Here is an 18,121-nt window from a genome sequence, read left to right as displayed (position 1 = left end):
TGGGAATTTGAGGACTACCTAACAAGAAGATCCTTTATAAAAATTCAGACTGGGCCGGGAGCAGTGGCTCATGCCTGTAATCTCAGCACTTTGGGAGGCTGAGGCGGGGGGATCACTTGAGGTCAGGAGTTCAAGACCAGCCTAGCCAACATGGTGAAACCCCATCTCTACTAAAAAATACAAAAATTAGCAGGGAGTGGTGGCGCATGCCTGTAATCCCAGCTAATTGGGAGACTGAGGCAGGAGAATTGCTTGAACCCAGGAGGTGGAGGTTGCAGTGAGCCAAGATTGCACCATTGTACTCCAGCCTGGGTGACAGAGCAAGACTCCATCTCTTAATGCCATTCCTCCCCTCCCCCCACCCCATGACAGGCCCCAGTGTGTGATGTTCCCCACCCTGTGTCCAAGTGTTCTCTTGTTCAGTTCCCCACCTGTGAGTGAGAACATGCCGTGCTTGGTTTTNTCAAGACCAGCCTAGCCAACATGGTGAAACCCCATCTCTACTAAAAAATACAAAAATTAGCAGGGAGTGGTGGCGCATGCCTGTAATCCCAGCTAATTGGGAGACTGAGGCAGGAGAATTGCTTGAACCCAGGAGGTGGAGGTTGCAGTGAGCCAAGATTGCACCATTGTACTCCAGCCTGGGTGACAGAGCAAGACTCCATCTCTTAATGCCATTCCTCCCCCTCCCCCCACCCCATGACAGGCCCCAGTGTGTGATGTTCCCCACCCTGTGTCCAAGTGTTCTCTTGTTCAGTTCCCCACCTGTGAGTGAGAACATGCCGTGCTTGGTTTTCTGTCCTTGCAATAGTTTGCTCAGAATGATAGTTTCCAGCTTCATCTATGTCCCTACAAAGGACATGAACTCATCCGTTTTTATGGCTGCATAGTATTCCATGGTGTATATGTGCCACGTTTTCTTAATCCAGTCTGTCATTGATGGGCATTTGGGTTGATTCCAAGTCTTTGCTATTGTGAATGGTGCCACAATAAACATACGTGTGCATGTGTCTTTATAGACTCCATCTCAAATTAAAAAAAAAGAAACTCAGACTTATTTTGCTGAAATTTTAGAGTATATTTTAATTTTATTTGGTTATTATTTAAGACATTGGTTGATTGGTTAATTTTATCTATTTTAATTAAAAATTTTAACTACTTTATTTAGAAAATTATTGTATCACCTTAGTATGAATTTTTTAATGAAACCTATTTCTTTTGAATGTAAAATAAAATCATTGACAGTAAACTAAACATATCCCTTTAAAAATGCACTCATTTATATAGTCATCTTGAAAGAACCTTGACATCATAATAAGCATCTGATTCAAATAGTATAGAATATAAAACAAGGGTCTGTACACTAAGGCCTATGGGCGAGAACTCACCCAAAGCCTGTTTTTGTACAGCCCTCAAGCTAAGAATTTTTTTACATTTTTAAAGAGTTATAAATTTAAAAAAACAACCAAAAAGAATGTACACCAGACTAAATGTGGCCTGCAAAGCCTGAACTATCACTATCTGGCCATTTACAGGAAAAGCTTGCTGACCCATGATATAAAGTAATGATATATGTCCAATTTCTGATGTCCAAACCAAAGGTAATTTTCAGTAGAATACATGAAATAATTAGTCTACTGAATTAAGAATTTTAGCTAACCTTTTATCCTTTTCTTCACTATCATTCTTTGTCTAAATTTTTTGGGAGGTAGGGCAGGGGTTTCACCACACTCCCCAGGCTGGTCTCAAACTTCTGGGCTCTGGTGATCATCCCATCTCAGCCTCCTGAGTATGTTTAAATTTGATAACAAATTATTTTCATTTTTACTGTCTCTCCCTCCTGGATCCCAGATTGACCAACAGAAGAGGAACAAAAACATATAATCGGTAGTTTTCTATGTTAAATCATAGAATCCTTTCATCAAATGAAATCTTAAGGAGAAGTACCGTGTATAAAACAAATACAAAGAAGGCTTCTGATAAAGGGGGTCTGGTGGTATTGGTGGGAAGGGGTGGTTAATATGAGGCAGAGCCTTGCTTGTTCCTCTTTCCCTTTCATCTGTATGGCTGAACAGGAAGGGACTTAAGGAAAGAGTATTGGAGCAGCTTAACAGCCAGCAGTCTAGTATGATGATTCAAACTGGGTAATTGGCTTGTGAATAATTATCAATGACTTTGTGTGTCTGTAAATGATTGATACCCAATTAGTGTTCTTTATTTTTATTCTAGGGAAGGAAGGTCTTAGATAAACTATATGAATTAAAAATACACTTTGCAAGTTTAAAAGGACTTATAGGGCCTGAGAAGTTAGCATCAAGATGTCAAATTGTGAATGTTGCAGCAGAAATTTTTCTAAAAAGTGGAAGCCTAGATGGTGCCCTTTGGGTAATGAGGGGTAAGTCCTGATATATGCAAGCATAAAATAATTCGTTAAACTAGTCATACATTTTTGTCTATGTAATTACCTTAAGTTGATATTGAACTGTGGTTAATAGTTTGGTCTAAACCCTAGTGAACATGTGGGTAGGAGAGGTTGTTATGTAAACTGAAAGGGAAAAGTTAACTTAGCGTTAAAGAATAAATTACATGAGTCTTTGTTCGTTTAAAAACTAGTTCTTGGCCGGGCGAGGTGGCTCACGCCTGTAATCCCAGCACTTTGGGAGGCCAAGGCAGGTGGATCACCTCAGGTCAGGAGTTCAAGACCAGCCTGGCCAACATGGCGAAACCCCATCTCTACTAAAAATACAAAAATTAGCCGGGCATGGTGGTGCGCGCCTGTAATCCTAGCTACTCAGGAGGCTGAGGCAGGAGAATTGCTTGAACCCAGGAGATGAAGGTTGTAGTGAGCCGAGATCACACCACTGCATTGCACTCCAGCCTTGGAGACAGAGCAAGACTCTGTCAAAAAACAAAACAAAACAAAAAAACACTAGTTCTTGCTGGGCCGGGTGTGGTGGCTCACGCCTGTAATCCCAGCACTTTGGGAGGCCGAGGTGGGTGGATCACCTAAGGTCAGGAGTTTGAGACCAGCCTGACCAACATGGAGAAACCCCATCTCTACTAAAAGTACAAAAATTAGCTGGGTGTGGTGGTGGGAGCCTGTAATCCCAACTACTCAGGAGGCTGAGGCAGGAGAATTGCTTGAACCCAGGAGGCAGAGGTTGCAGTGAGCCGAGATCATGCCGTTGCATTCCAGCCTGGGCGACAGAATGAGACTCTATCTCAAAAAAACAAAACAAAACCAAAAAAAACAAAACCTAGTTCTTGCTATGGCCTAGACTCCATACTAAATGCTTTCACTGAATTATCCCAATTAATCTTCATACAACCTTGAATTTGGAACTATTAAAACCCCCATTTTATTGATAAGAAAATGCTGTCAGAGATATTAACCAACTTGCCCAAAATGACATAACAAATAAGAAATGGAGGCCAAATTCAAACCCAGACAATCCAGCTTCAGAGCCCAGGCTTCAGCTACTGTGTAAAATGGAAATCCTGATTGCAGTATGCATAAACTCTATCTTCATATGTATGGGCAAACATGACTTCAAACCAGGATGAGTAGAGCTTACTTTCCTTGATAAGACAATTCTTCTAAGCAGAAATTACAGTGAAATTAAGCCAGCAGGAACAAATAAGGTTAGTTTAGTATGAGAAAAATTAAAAAGAGCACAATAGTGTTATGATACTAATGAAGCTAATGATAGCTCTTGCTATTTGGATCATCAGGCAGATTTTATTTGATAAAGTGGGATAAGAATGAAGAAACCTCAAGGATCTCAAGAGTTTAGGTGGGAAGATGGAATCAATAAATAAAGCAAATGGAGAACTCTAAAACATACTAACACACAAACACTAGCACATATATATATATTCTTATACATGTGATTCATGTATGGGAGATATATGTATATAAAATATCTTGTATGAGGGTTTAATACAGAGGTTGTGAGTAGGCTTCATTCAAAAGCTTGTTTGTAAAGGTATTCTTCAACTTAAACATAGTGAGTTTTCTTAAGTGGGAAGAGTACCAAAATACAAAAATAGAAATTAGTGAAATACAAGCCAGTGCTCACCAGCTCTGTGAGGAAAGAAGCGATGTGGCAAGAAATGGGAAGGGGAAAATAGTTGATAAAAATGAACTTGAGTCACCTTATGATAGGAACCTCCTGTCTAAAAGTTTGTGGCAAAACCAGTCTTTCTCAAACTAGAAACTGGGAGAGTTTGTGGGAGGGATGTGAAGTGATTTTTGGAGATTTTGTTTTAAATTTCAGTGTTTCCGTTTTTAGACTAACTTTAAACTTCTATCAATTATAAGCAGTGTTCTTTTTTTGCAGTGACAGTTTCAACTAACAATTTTCTTAAGTAAAATTTTATTTCTACAAAAGAAGAGCCCACAGAAGTATGCTCAGTTGTTTCTAGAATTTTTTAATTCTTAAAAGGTCTCTATAGTGAACAGGCCATTCCCAAGAAAGGAAATACAAATGGCTCAATCTCACTAATAAGAAGTGAGATTAATACTCACTTGTAATAAGAGAAATACATTACTATTACAAACACCATTTTGAACCCATTAGACTATCAAAGATCGAAGTTTAGTGATACGCTTTTTGTGAAGGTATAGAGAAATAGACATTCACAGATGTTGTCTTTAGGAGCTTTTTGGCAAAAGTCAAAAGTTTAAAATGCATTTTTTTCATTTACTAATTCCATTTCTAGGAATTTGTACTGCACACACATTTATACCTGTTTACAAAGGTATGCATATTAAATTATCTGGAATATTTTGTTACACCAACAATGGTAACAAGGGATTCCAGGTAGCTTAAATGCTCATTCATACCAGTTGAACTGTGTTATAGCCATATGATAAAGCACAATGAGCAGATCTGTAAGTGTTCATTTGGAATGATCTTCAAGATCTATTGCAAAGCGCAAAAAAAAAAAAAAAAAAGAAGGTACAGAGCAGTTGCTACCATTTGAATACAAATAATAATACAATGGATAAATACGTATTTGCTTATATACCCTTAAAATATTTGTAGAAGGATACACAAGAAACTAGTAATAGTGGCTGCCTCTGCCTCTGCCTCTGGGAGGAGAAATTGAGTTCTTGGAGGACAGAGTAGCAGATTAACATTTTACATACATTTTTCCTTTTTAAAAATATGCCTTTATTACCTACCGAATTTACAAAAGGTAGGGTTACATACATTACTCAAGTTTGAGAAATGTAGAATATCTCACACATTTTTTTTTTGTTTGGTGAGTGGCAGACTTGATGGTGAGAAGAAATCTATTGTTTTGGCATTTTACTTTGACATTTCAAACTCTTTCTCATACTAGTGCTTTTTATCCTGCAAATGAGCAACAGATTCCTACCATGCCGTCTCCCAATACCAACATAAAAAAGTATTAAAATATAAAATGGTTTTAAGACCATCATTTTATAATCTTTGTTCAGAGGCTGAAAAATAAGTATCTTAGCTCTCTATAATCAAATTTTGTAAAAAAGTTACGCCATTTATTGAGAAACTGCCTTTGAATTTTGAAATAACTTATTGCCTTTATATAAGTAATACATATTAATAAATATAAAAACCTGGATAAGCAAAACTAGTAATAAAAATCCCTTATCATTTGGTCACCCAGAAATTGCTATTATCCACTTTAATGTTGTTATACAGACACTTTTATACTCTGTATTTTTTTTCAGGCAGTGGCCTTTCAGTGAAAAATTTTTCGACAGCATCACTTACTGGGCTGCATGGTTTTCTATCTTATAAACAGACAGATGGATAGATCTGTCTTTTGATCCATGAATCCACTTTTACTGAACTAGCTTGTTTTTCAGATTTCAGTTATAAACAATAATTCCTGCTAAACATCACCACTGAATCATACTTTTCCTTAGGATAAATTCTGATGGAATTGCTGTGTTAAAGGGTAAAGGGATTTTAAAGCTTCTTGGTAAATGTCAACAAATTTGCCCTTATTGCTATTCATATTTGCAGATGTTATTTCAGGTTTATTAGAAAGCTCCCCGGGGCCGGGCGCAGTGGCTCACACCTGTAATCCCAGCACTTTGGGAGGCCAAGGTGGGCGGATCACGAGGTCAGGAGATCAAGACCATTCTGCCTAACACAGTGAAACCCCACCTCTACTAAAAATACAAAAAAAAATTAGCCAGGCGTTGTGGCAGGCCCCTGTAGTCCCAGCCACTTGGGAGGCTGAGGCAGGAGGATGGCGTGAACCCGAGAGGCGGAGCCAAGATCACACCACTGCACTCCAGCCTGGGGCGACAAAGCGAGACTGTGTCTCAAAAAAAAAAAAAGCCCCCCCACCCCTGCCTGGCCCTTTATTAGAAAATCCTAGAGAGTTATTTTATTCAGATATAGCTTCTATACAAACATGTCCTTTTAGGGATTACAGGTGCAGATGTTACTTAACAGTTCCAGATGTTAGTGCCTGATACTATGTTTTTTGGTTATCAGACAGGCAGACTGGTACATTCCAGGTTATGCAAACCCTAATCTAGCTATTCAATACATTCCATTCCAGGTCTTTTCTCTGTGAGTAGACTATAAAAGTCCTCTACACCTTCAGTTAGACTGTAGTAATTACAGTCTTCTTAACAGTATATGAAGATGCAGCTTATGAAATACCCTTGCCTACAATTAGTATTATTATTTTTCTTATCTGTCTGCTAGTTTGATAGAGCAAAAGTTATATTCACAGCTTTACTTTGCATTTAATTATTAAAGAAAATTTTTCCCCATCTGGAGCTTATTTTTTTGTGAATTGCCTCTTTATGTTCTTGGTCTGTTTTCTGAATTTAGCATTTCTCTTCATTATTGGTTTCATAATAATGTGAGTATTCACTATCTACCAAGCATTGTGCTAAGTGTATTACTTGTGTCATCTCATCTAATCAATACTAACCCCGTAACGTAGGTAATGGTATCCCAAGATGAGGACGCTGAGGTTCAGAGAAGATCACACAACAAATAAGTGTAAAGCAAGAATTCCAATCCAGGTCTGTCTGACTGCAAAGTCCATATTTTTAACTACTACACCAGTACTATTGTTTTCCTAGTTTTTCCTCTAAATAGACTTCATAAAATTGCAACTAGATCAGAAGCACAAACTACACAAACAGATCCAAACCTAAGATAGTCAAGCTCCTGAGCAAAATGGTGGTACTGAGCTTGTTCGGTAAATCTAAGACAGGGATTCTCAAGCTTGATCATCAGAATTCTCTAGAGGGCTTGTTAAAATACATATTACTGGGCCCACCCACAGATTTTCTGATTCATTAAGTCTGGGGTGGGTCCTAAAAATTTGCATGTCTGTCAGGTTTTTAGATGTTATGGATGCTGCCGATCTGGGGACCTCACTTTGAGGACCACTGCCCTACAGCACTCTCACGTAGTGACGTTTTCTCATACCTTACCTGTGTTCCTAAACCATACTCCCAAGTCTCTCCCCCATGTTTGTTAACCACTGCTATAAACGCTACCATTTTATGTTTTTGAAAGTTAATTACATTTAGAGTATTTCACCTGTGGTGGTACCTGGCAGAGTAAATATTTAGTAAATATTAGTTGAGGTGAGTGGGTGGGTGGATGGATGGATGGATTTTCTTCATTTATGTATCTTTATACCTTCCAAGGAGGAAATGGTTGGAGGTTTTGAAAGAGTGTGTGTGGTTTGTGTGTGTGTGTGTTTATACTATGAAATTTAGCATAAAGTTTAGCTCACACATGTGGACCAGTGCCAGTGACTACAGTACTAATATAAGCATATAAATAATGTTAATATTTAATAAAAATCATTTAAGAAAAAACATGTTGTCTTCATTTTCTTTCCTTTTTTTTTCTGAGATGGAGTCTTGCTCTGTCGCCCAGGCTGGAGAGCAATGATGTGATCTCAGCTCACTGCAGCCTCTGCCAGGTTCAAGCAATTCTCCTGCCTCAGCCTCCCAAGTAGCTAGGATTACAGGTGTGCGCCACCATGTCTAGCTAATTTTTTTTTTTTTTTTTTTTTAATAGAGACAGGGTTTCTCCATTTGGTCAGGCTGGTCTCGAACTGCTGACCTCAGGTGATCCACCCCCCTTGGCTTCCCAAAGTGCTGGGATTACAGGCTTGAGCCACCATGTTCAGCATCTCCATTTTCACTCAGTGGATGGATCTCCGCAGCACAAAGCTGTGTTAGACCAGGCCATCTTCAGTCTTTAATTGAACACCACAGTTCCACTTGTATCTACTCATCAAGACCTACTACTTAGGTCATTAACACCTCTTTCTCAAATAATTTTCACCAAATGTGAACCCTGGTTATTTGCAGTCGTGGGATTTTTAATTATTTCTAAAATACTTCTTTGTACTTTTCTGTTTTGCTTGAGTTTTTTATAGTAAACATTTATATTTTAAAAATAAACATTTAAGGCCAGGCACAGTGACTCACGCCTGTAATCCCAGCACTTTGGGAGGCCAAGGTGGTTGGATCAATTGAGCTCAGGAGTTTAAGACCAGCCTGGGCAACATAGTGAGACCCTGTCTCTATGAAATTAAAAAAAAAAAAATTAATTAGCCAGGCATGGTAGCACATGCCTGTAGTCTCAGCTACTCAGGAGGCTGAGGTGGGAGGATTGCTTGAGCGCCAGAGGTCGAGTCTGCATTGAGCAGTGATCATGCCACTGCACTCAAGCCTGGGCAACAGAGTGAGAACCTGTCTCAAAAAAATAAATAAAATAAACATTTTTTAAAAGTAAATCAAGCAACTTGGCCTCATCCAAATATTTGTGAAATCACAGATTTACTGTGATTTTCATATTTAATGTGATCTTTATAATTTTTTTTTCTTTTTTTTTTTTTTGAGACGGAGTCTTGCTCTGTCGCCCAGGCTGGAGTGCAGTGGCCGGATCTCAGCTCACTGCAAGCTCTGCCTCCCAGGTTTACGCCATTCTCCTGCCTCAGCCTCCTGAGTAGCTGGGACTACAGGCGCCCGCCACCGCGCCCGGCTAGTTTATTGTATTTTTTAGTAGACACGGGGTTTCACCATGTTAGCCAGGATGGTCTTGATCTCCTGACCTCATGATCCGCCCGTCTCAGCCTCCCAAAGTGCCAGGATTACAGGCTTGAGCCACCGCACCCGGCCTAATTTTTTAAATATACAACCAAATTAAAATTCTAATGTAACACCTAAAGTTTTCAGGTACCATCAGTGATGTGTATATCACACTTAGGAAATATCATACTGTATAATAATGTCCCTTTTACATTGCAGTAGTTTTACATATTAAAGATACTAGTCCTTGATCTGTTGGGCATTTACAAATATTTTCCTAGCTTTTCATTTTCTTTAACTTTATGATTTTTTTGCATTTTTTTTTTCTTTTGCCTACTGGCATTTTTTCTACTTAATATAAAGTGCTGCTTTTTAAATATTTAATAATTTTTTTGTATCATGCTTTTAGGCTGTCCTTAGTCATCTCGAAGTTACATATTCATCCATATGTTCTTCCAATTTTTTCATGTGTTGTTAGTTTTAAATTTTGGTATGAGATGGGAAGTTAATTTTATTTATTTCCCACAAATGTTTTCCCATTTCATCCTTTACTCATTTACTTGAAATGCCGTTTTTATCATATATTAGAATCTTGAATCTGTTGGGTCTGTTTCTGCACCTTTCTGCCAAGCATCTCTGTGTTTCTATGCTAGCACGATGCTCTTTTAATAAAATCTTAGAATATGTGATATTTGTCTATCCGCTCTCCACTTGTCTCCATTTGTCTATCCACTGTCACTCCTCTTCTAAATTATTCTTTGCTATTCTTGTTTATTCTTTGAGTGAATTTCAGAATTACTGGATCGGGTTTTAATACAGTTCTGTAGGAAATTTGATTGGGATTATATTAAATGTATACCTTGGCCAGGCACAGTGGCTCATGCCTGTAATCCCAGCACTTTGGGAGGCCGAGGCAGGCAGATCACTTGAGGTCAGGAGTTCGAGACCACTCTGGCCAACGTGGTGAAACCCTGTTGCTACGAAAAATACAAAAATTAGCCTAGCATTGTGGCAGACGCTGGTAATCCCAGCTACTTGGGAGCCTGAGGCACGAGAATCACTTAAACCTGGGAGGCGGAGGTTGCAGTGAGCCAGGATCGTGCCACTGCACTCCATCCTAGGCAAGAGAGCAAGACTCGGTCACAAATAATAAATGAAAATAAATGTATACCTTAAGGGAAAAATAGGTATCTTCAGATATTCCCCCATTTTAGTATTCACTGTTGTAAAGGATAATTATTTGTTTGATATTCTCACTGACTAGCCTGGAAATTCATTTAATAGTTTTATGTTCCCAGTGTGTGTATTCAAAATCTTGCATGAGTAATGATTAAACGTGCATATGTCGGCAGGTAAGTGGATAAAAACAGGCTATTATGGAAAATATGCTCTCCCTTTGATTCTGAGATTTTAGACAAATAGAAAATATTTCCCAAATGTGAAATAGAGAAAAACATGAAGATGAATGCTATAACAACTTTTACTGTTGTAAAAGTAGTATTAAGTCCACTAGTAAACTGTTTCTTATTCTTGGGAATTTAATTCTCATAAGAGTTCTCATAAAATATTCATAAAAGTATTTATGTTGGTAGAATTGTGAACTAGCTGGATTAAATTTAAAGCTATTAATTTCCAAGTGACTTCTCAGTTACCGGTTTCAGTCAACTTTGATACATAGAATAATCAGCTTACTCAGATATTTTTTTCTTCTTAAAACAGAATTTTATTTATTTAGTCCACGGTCAATATTTCACATTATTTCATGGTGCGGGGCCCCTGGGTGGGAATCCCTGTGTAGTACTTGGCAGGGCCTGTGGCCAGGGGTGATGAAGCAGTATAGCTGGTCAGGCCTGGAAGGGGAGAAGAAGGGCTGGGGGCTCCTTAAAACCTACTGAGGGGTGGGCATGGTGGCTCACACCTGTAATCCCAACACTTAAGGAGGCCGAGGTGGGCGGATATATAAATATAAATATATATATATATTCTTTTGTTAATACTTCCTGAAGCCTTTGTGGCACAGAAACCACAAACTGATGGGCTGACAAAAGTGGAAAGAGGAGAGGCAACCGGAAACCTTTGGGGAGCGGTTCCCCTCCATGCCCAGGTCTGTTCTCCCCAGCACAGGTCGGCCCACAACCTGGATGTGCCAGCAGGGACCATCACCCTACACGTGTTGGGATACAGCTTGACGCCTTCCCCCACAGCCAGGTGGCTCAGTCCTGCAAAGGAACCAAGGCAAGCAGGGAAGAACGCTGCTGCCTGATCCCATGCTGCCCCTCACAGGCTGTCGGTTGATTGGCAGCACTGAACAGGTTAAAAAAAAAAAGAAAAGAAAACACAGAAAAACCCAAAAACCTAGACAGGGAGATGATGTGAGGAGAGAGCATGCTAGGTCAGATTTTTTTGTATACCTAAACAGTTTGATAAAATTTTTAAATGAATCTCCTAAAATACCATATATACTTTCCAAAAAATGTGACCATTATCCTCCCTTAAATATAAAGACTAAGTATTAAATAAAGGAAAACGATGCAATTTTTATAAGAAAAGGTTTACATAGTCTACTTTTTGTACATGGGATATATCTAACAGATAAAAAAATAATTGAACTTATTCAAAGTAAAATTCAATTTATAAGGAATGGTGAACTAACAGTTTTACTTTTAATGGGAATTGTGTTTAACAGATGATCATACAGTCTTTGAAGATATTAAGTTCATTTACATTTCTCTCTACATTAAAATTTTAGCAAATGTAGGAGCAAATTAATAAAAGTGTCTAAGTGAGTTAATATTCTTAAAACACTTAGAACATTCCTAACACATAGTATAACTCTGTTAGGTCAATCAGTCAAGTGGACTCTAGTAATTGAAAAGCTCCTTTTTAAAGCTTTATACTACTGAAAGCTTTCTTTTGTCATGATGTATTTGAATTATCAACTTTTCTTCAATACTTTTACATTCACTGTGCTGGGAAAGCCACAAAATAAAAGATTACTTCTACATTTAGTCCAATTGAAAAAGAGCACCAAAATGTGATTTGAATGTTATATAGGGTAATGTTTCACTATGTGTATAATGATTGAGTAAATTAGGTAAATGATAAAATATTGACATTTCTAACATCTTAGTACCTCACTGTTCTGTACTACGGTCTCCCATTGTTTTTCTCAATGTGAAAATCAGGGCAGAAATTAAGGAACTTCAGCATTATAGGTCATATTCTCTTTTTTTAAAGAGCGTCTGAGATCTGTTCGTTTGAGGGTCCTAGGATGGGTGTGATGGGTACATAGGAGTTAATTTTATTGTTATGCTTTTATAACATATATTAGATATTCTTCTGTATACAACAGTGATTTCATAATATAAATTGTTTTTAAAATAGAAATTGTTAAGAAAAGCTATTCACTGGCTGAGCGAGGTGGCTCACACCTGTAATCCCAGCATTTTGGGAGGCCAAGGCAGGCGGATCACAAGGTCAGGAGATTGAGACCATCCTGGCTAACACAGTGAAACCCCAACTCTACTAAACATGCAAAAAATTAGCCGGGTGTGGTGGCACGCGCCTGTAGTCCCAGCTACTCAGAAGGCTGAGGCAGGAGAATCGCTTGAACCTGACAGGCAGAGGTTGCAGTGAGCCAAGATTGAGCCACTGCACTCCAGCCTGGGCAACAGAATGAGACTCCATCTCAAAAAAAAAAAAAGAAAAGAAAACTGTTCCCCAGTAATACCAAAAACTAAATTATTTATTGTGAAATTGTTAAATTTGTCCACACGAATAATATTTTATGTTAAAGCAAATATTTGTGATAATCTGAACTTTTTTGTATAAAAAATAAACATTACCTTTAAAATTGGTAATTGACTAGTACACTTAGATGAAGAATTAATTAAAAATAAGTTTAACAAAGTGGCCATTCGCTTGCATCTTCTTCAGATGATGATCATCACTATATACGTTATTTCTAATAAATTTGAGCCATGGTTATCTTCTTTAAGTTTTGCCTATTTCTCCAAAAAATATTTTGAAATATTACTTGTGATTATACTGTTAAGTGTCATTTTCATGGTATAAACTACTCATATTTTTTTCTTTTTGGAAGAGTCAGAATGGATAATCGATACGCCTCTATGGCCTTGTGATAGACTGGATGTGCTTAATCGACATAATTTGCTCTGTACAATTGCACATGAAACCTTAGCCAAGAGCCTTTATAGACAGACATTTGAAGTTTTGCAGAATCTACCAGGTTTTCAAAATTCTCAAGGTATGTTTTTTAAAAGTCTGTCTTAATTATGTCTTGCCCATCTGGTGTTTAACTGTTAATAAGAAACAGTTATCCACCTGTTTTGATTGAGTTTTATATTCCAGCATATTTTTTAATGAAGTGGTTTTCTGTAAAATGTGTTCTTTGCAAATTGAATATGCTTTCCTGGTGGTTTAAAAAAATCTGAGATGCTTATCTTTGGGTTGTTTGTCAGCAGCTCCTAAGACAAGCATTTTTATCTTTCCCTTTTCCCTACTTCTGTCATCAGCAGACAATATATTTAAATGCCCTGAGCAAGCTTTTTCTCTTATCACTGAATAAATACAGAACTTAGTTTATATTACCTAGGAACACAGATAAACTTGAAAGAAATGGAGGAAATGAAACAGATGCCAAGTTCAAAGAAACACCAATGTGGGCAATGGTAGTTAGTACTCTTGAATGTTGGGTGTCCATGAGCAAAAGCTTTGGGTCAAGAATGAGCTATGTGATAGGTTCAGAAGATGTTGAAAACGTTAACTTGAGGGCCTCCCCTCAGTACTTTCATCGTATTATCTATAAATTTTCATTTTCCCACTTAATTCCACTGTGCTCCTGTATTGTAATTAGTGTTCTTATCTGTTTCTCCTTATATAAAGTGATGGTATATAAGGAGAAACAATCAAGATGGTACTATTTTCTTTACCTTGGTATTCCTGGCCCAATGACTGCTATCTAGCAATCTTTTAATATACGATTAGTTGGTAATGAAATAAAGTAGTAATAGGGAGTAATAGGGAGACAGTTGTGCGAGATTTTGGAAGACTCTAAATGTCAGACTAAAGGAGCTTTATTCTCTGTGTATAAAAAGGGGTCACTAGAATTTTGGGTCTAGGGAGTGATATAATGAAGTTGATGTTTCAGGAAAGTTCTTCTGGCAGTAGTGTTTAGGAAAAGACTAAAAGTAGAGAGATTAATTTGCTGATAAGGCCTGGATAACTAAAAGATTCTAAAGCAGTAAAGAACTACAGTCTAGCTCACAGACCCAACTGACTGAATATAAGGAATAGAAGAGAAGTCTCTAAGATGACTTCTTTTTCTTCTAAGAATGACTGAAGGAATAGAAAACCCATTAAAGGATTGTTTTAAATTTGGCAGTAAATATTTATTAGGGGATTATTTATTTTTAGTCGAGGGATATATAAGGCTAAGATCTGAACTGTAGGTATAATATGAACAGAATTGAGAAATTATTCAAGACACTGCAGATACACAGTCACATGTGGGGATCAAATACAGAGGTCTTAAGGCATCTTCTGAAATTTTTGTCAATCTTCTTTTTATCTTCTCTGTTGCAACGGAAGTTAATGGTTTTCTTTTGTCAAATGCTTTTTCATTTCTTACTTAGAGAATATGTAAGATAGGCTGGGCACCGTGGCTCATGCCCGTAATCCCAGCACTTTGGGAGGCCGAGGCAGGCAGTTCACTTGAGCCCAGGAATTTGAGATCAGACAATATGGGTGCATTCAGGGTGGTATGGCTGTAGATGAGCCCAGGAATTTGAAACTAGTCTGGGCAACATGGTGAAACCCTGTCTCTGCAAAAAATATAAAAATTAGCCAGGCCTGGTGGACATGTAGTCCAAGCTACTCAGGAGGCTGAGGCGGGAGGATGACTTGAGCCCAGGAGGTGAAGGTTGCAGTGAGCCAAGATCGTGCCACTGCACTCCAGCCTGGCCGACAGAGTGAGACCTGTCTCGAAAAAGGAGAAGAATAATAAAGAGAATATATAACATGATTGCATTTTAGTGACTGTGACTCCTATAATGGGTAAGAAACGGTCAAGGGGAGGAGAAATAAAAAGGAGTATGAGATGGAGGTTTGAGACACTAAGATAAATCAATTTTATTATGTCATTTTTTTTTCATTCCAGAAACTGTGGAAGTCTCACAATATAGCCTTCTTTTTAATAAGCTTCTAGGTTCCTGTATAGAAAGCAATAGTCTTGGTATGTCATCCTCTGTGGCGGAATTCATGATTTCAAAGAGCATCCCTATTGATTTTTCCTTTCTTAGAAGATTAATTACTTCTTTAGGAAGGAGTCATTTATGGCTCAAAGCCAGAGCCCACTACAAAAGTAAGTTACATTTAAAATGTTTTAATATATTGGTTTATAATTTTATTCTCTAACCTAGAATTTATGATATTTAAGATTAGATATTTCTATGTATTAAAAGAGCAGTAATACATATTCATATGTAGTGATCTCAACAGATCTGTGCTCTCTTTTGAAGCCTATTGTTTCTCTTCTGTTTGCAATTGCTTTCCTTATTTCCAGTCTTTCCAATTTCCAATCTTTATTTCTTGCACAGTAGCTTGTCCACTAGAGGGCGAGCAAAGGGAACAAATAACAGGATAGAACCAGTTTGGCATATCTTATAAACAATACAGGCATAAAACAATTGGGTAGAATGAAGTTTAAAGAATATCCATGTTTTTATTTATCTCTGCTGTATCCCTAATTGTTATAACTAAGAATATTCAATAGCAGGTAACATCAGAAACACAAAGGCTGTCATAACAATGCAACATGGTATATGTTTTCCACATGGCTTTTAGTAATAGAACTTTGTTAATCTACTTACAGTTGTTGTTCTCTAACAAATAAGACTGGAAAACTAGTGCTTTCTCTAGTCCAAGCCACCTCGCAGGTATTTTAATTAGAAAATAATTCCATGTAGGTTCTAGATCTAGAAAAGAATTGTTTTTTCTGCCTTCATGCGGTAATTTGTCTTCAATTACCATTTCTACCACTGTCATGTATATAACAAATATTTGAGTACCTACTCTGTCACCCTGTACCAGATGTGTCAAATATCCTAGCCGCTACTACCTGAGCTGGAAGTGTTTTTCAGGTGGCCAGCTGTGATCAGTGTAGCAGATGGCAACTTTTTTCCCCCAACAAAATGGGAAAGAAAATATTAGGGTACATTACAGATAATAAGGTTAATTATTTGATAAAATTTTCATTTCAGTTGCATGTATGCACATATGTATACTGGGTCATTACATAAAATGTGTTTCTTGTAGGTTATAATCAAAAAAAGTTTTGAAAGCTGTGTTTTCTTAAAAAGGGTGATCAGAAATTTAGAGGAAAGAGAATTGTTTGTTCATAACACCTAATTTCAATTGTGTAGTTATGTTTCAACTCTTTATACTATTTACCTTCAGACTTCTAGAAACCATACACATGCACATATAGGTATGTGTATGTGATTTTAGTTTCTAGAATTGAAGTTAATGGGAATAATTTATTTTCATGTAACTGCAACTTGGGGGAGATGCCATCAGAAGGTGTTTATATGCCACAGGAACAAGTATAAGTTCAGACATTTAAATGAGATTTTTATAAATATTTCTATTTTTTAGTTGGAAATAAAATTTTATATTAAAGCATCTAAACTTTATCACTTTAAAAATTTTTAACAACTTTACAGAAGTATAATTCAAATGCCATACAATTCACCCATTTAAAGTATACAAGTCAATGGTTTTGCCGTATCTGAGAGTTGTGTAACCATCACCATAATCAACTTTAGAATATTTTATTCACACCAGAAAGAAACCTCATGTCCATTAGCAGTCACACCTCATTCCCGCAAATCTATTCAGCCCTAGTAAGAATTACTTGTAATGATTTTTTTTAGCAGTGCGGTTTTATTTGTTTTTTGTTCTGTTTGTTTTTTTGTGTGAGACAGAGTCTTGCTTTGTCGCCCAGGCTGGAGTGCAGTGGCCTGATCTCGGCTCACTGCAAGCTCGGCTCGGCCGCCCAGGTTCACGCCATTCTTCCGCCTCAGCCTCCCAAGTAGCTGGGACTACAGGCGCCTGCCACCATACCTGGCTAATTTTTTGTATTTTTGGTAAAGAAGGGGTTTAACTGTGTTCACCAGGATGGTCTCAATCTCCTGACCTCATGATCCGCCTGCTTCAGCCATCCAAAGTGCTGGGATTACAGGCGTAAGCCACTGTGCCCAGCCTAGCAGTGTGTTAAAGCAATTAATGCCTGTGTACAGTACAGTATCTTTGTTATTGGAACTTTTCCTTTTATCTAATCACACGTGTTTCTTATTTCATATGCAGTGTAACTTCTGAGACTTATGCAGGTGAGGTTACGGGGTAAAGAGTCGTTTTGTTTTTTAAAGAATGTAACTGAATTATAAAACCATGAATAAAAATGAGTCATTTACAGCCAAATGAGTAATTTATAGCCACTGATCAGTCTTCAAAACATCTCATTTTCTAACAACGTTGACATTAAATTATATTGGAACTCCTTTTGGATTTATCTTCAGACATAGCTTAACATCGCAAGAAGAGCCTTTCAGTGGTGTATAACCGTGTCTAGTAGTACTTCATTTGGGACTTAAGGCTGACTTTCTTCAAGGCACTGTTAAGACTTAGTGCCAGTGCCTTTGTTTTGACTTTGTTAAAACTTTTTTTGTTTTAATATTTTTATGACTTTATGGAGATAATTTCACATATCATGAAATTAATTCACTTAAAGTATATAATATACATTCATTTTTGGTATAGTCACAGAGTCATGCAGTCATCACCACCGTTTAAATTTAGAACATCTTTAACACCTTAAGAAAAATAAATCTTGTACACATTAACATTTATTCTCCATTCCCTGGTTGTCTCTTCTCTGTCTCCATGAATTTGTCCATTCTAGACAGATCACATAAATGGAATCATTCAATACATGAGTTTTAGTGACTGACTTTTTTTTTTTTTTTTTTT

The 18,121-nt window shown here is 37.4% G+C and overlaps 1 protein-coding gene across 1 annotated transcript in view; it reads left to right on the top strand.

The window, feature by feature from the left end:
• TOPAZ1 (testis and ovary specific TOPAZ 1) overlaps positions 1 to 18,121 on the top strand; it is a 95,245-nt gene that overhangs the window by 70,178 nt on the left and 6,946 nt on the right. The window contains 3 exon segments of the mRNA XM_017876401.1: positions 2,230 to 2,395; positions 13,176 to 13,340; positions 15,252 to 15,455. Of these exon segments, the coding sequence (XP_017731890.1) occupies positions 2,230 to 2,395; positions 13,176 to 13,340; positions 15,252 to 15,455 (535 nt within the window).

The sequence above is a fragment of the Rhinopithecus bieti genome, unplaced genomic scaffold (genome assembly GCF_001698545.2).
Source record: "Rhinopithecus bieti isolate Rb0 unplaced genomic scaffold, ASM169854v2 scaffold_9581, whole genome shotgun sequence".
Classification (NCBI taxonomy): Eukaryota; Metazoa; Chordata; class Mammalia; order Primates; family Cercopithecidae; genus Rhinopithecus; species Rhinopithecus bieti.
The sequence above is the reverse complement of the archived record's forward strand: the minus strand, read 5'-3'. Positions and strand labels throughout refer to the sequence as shown.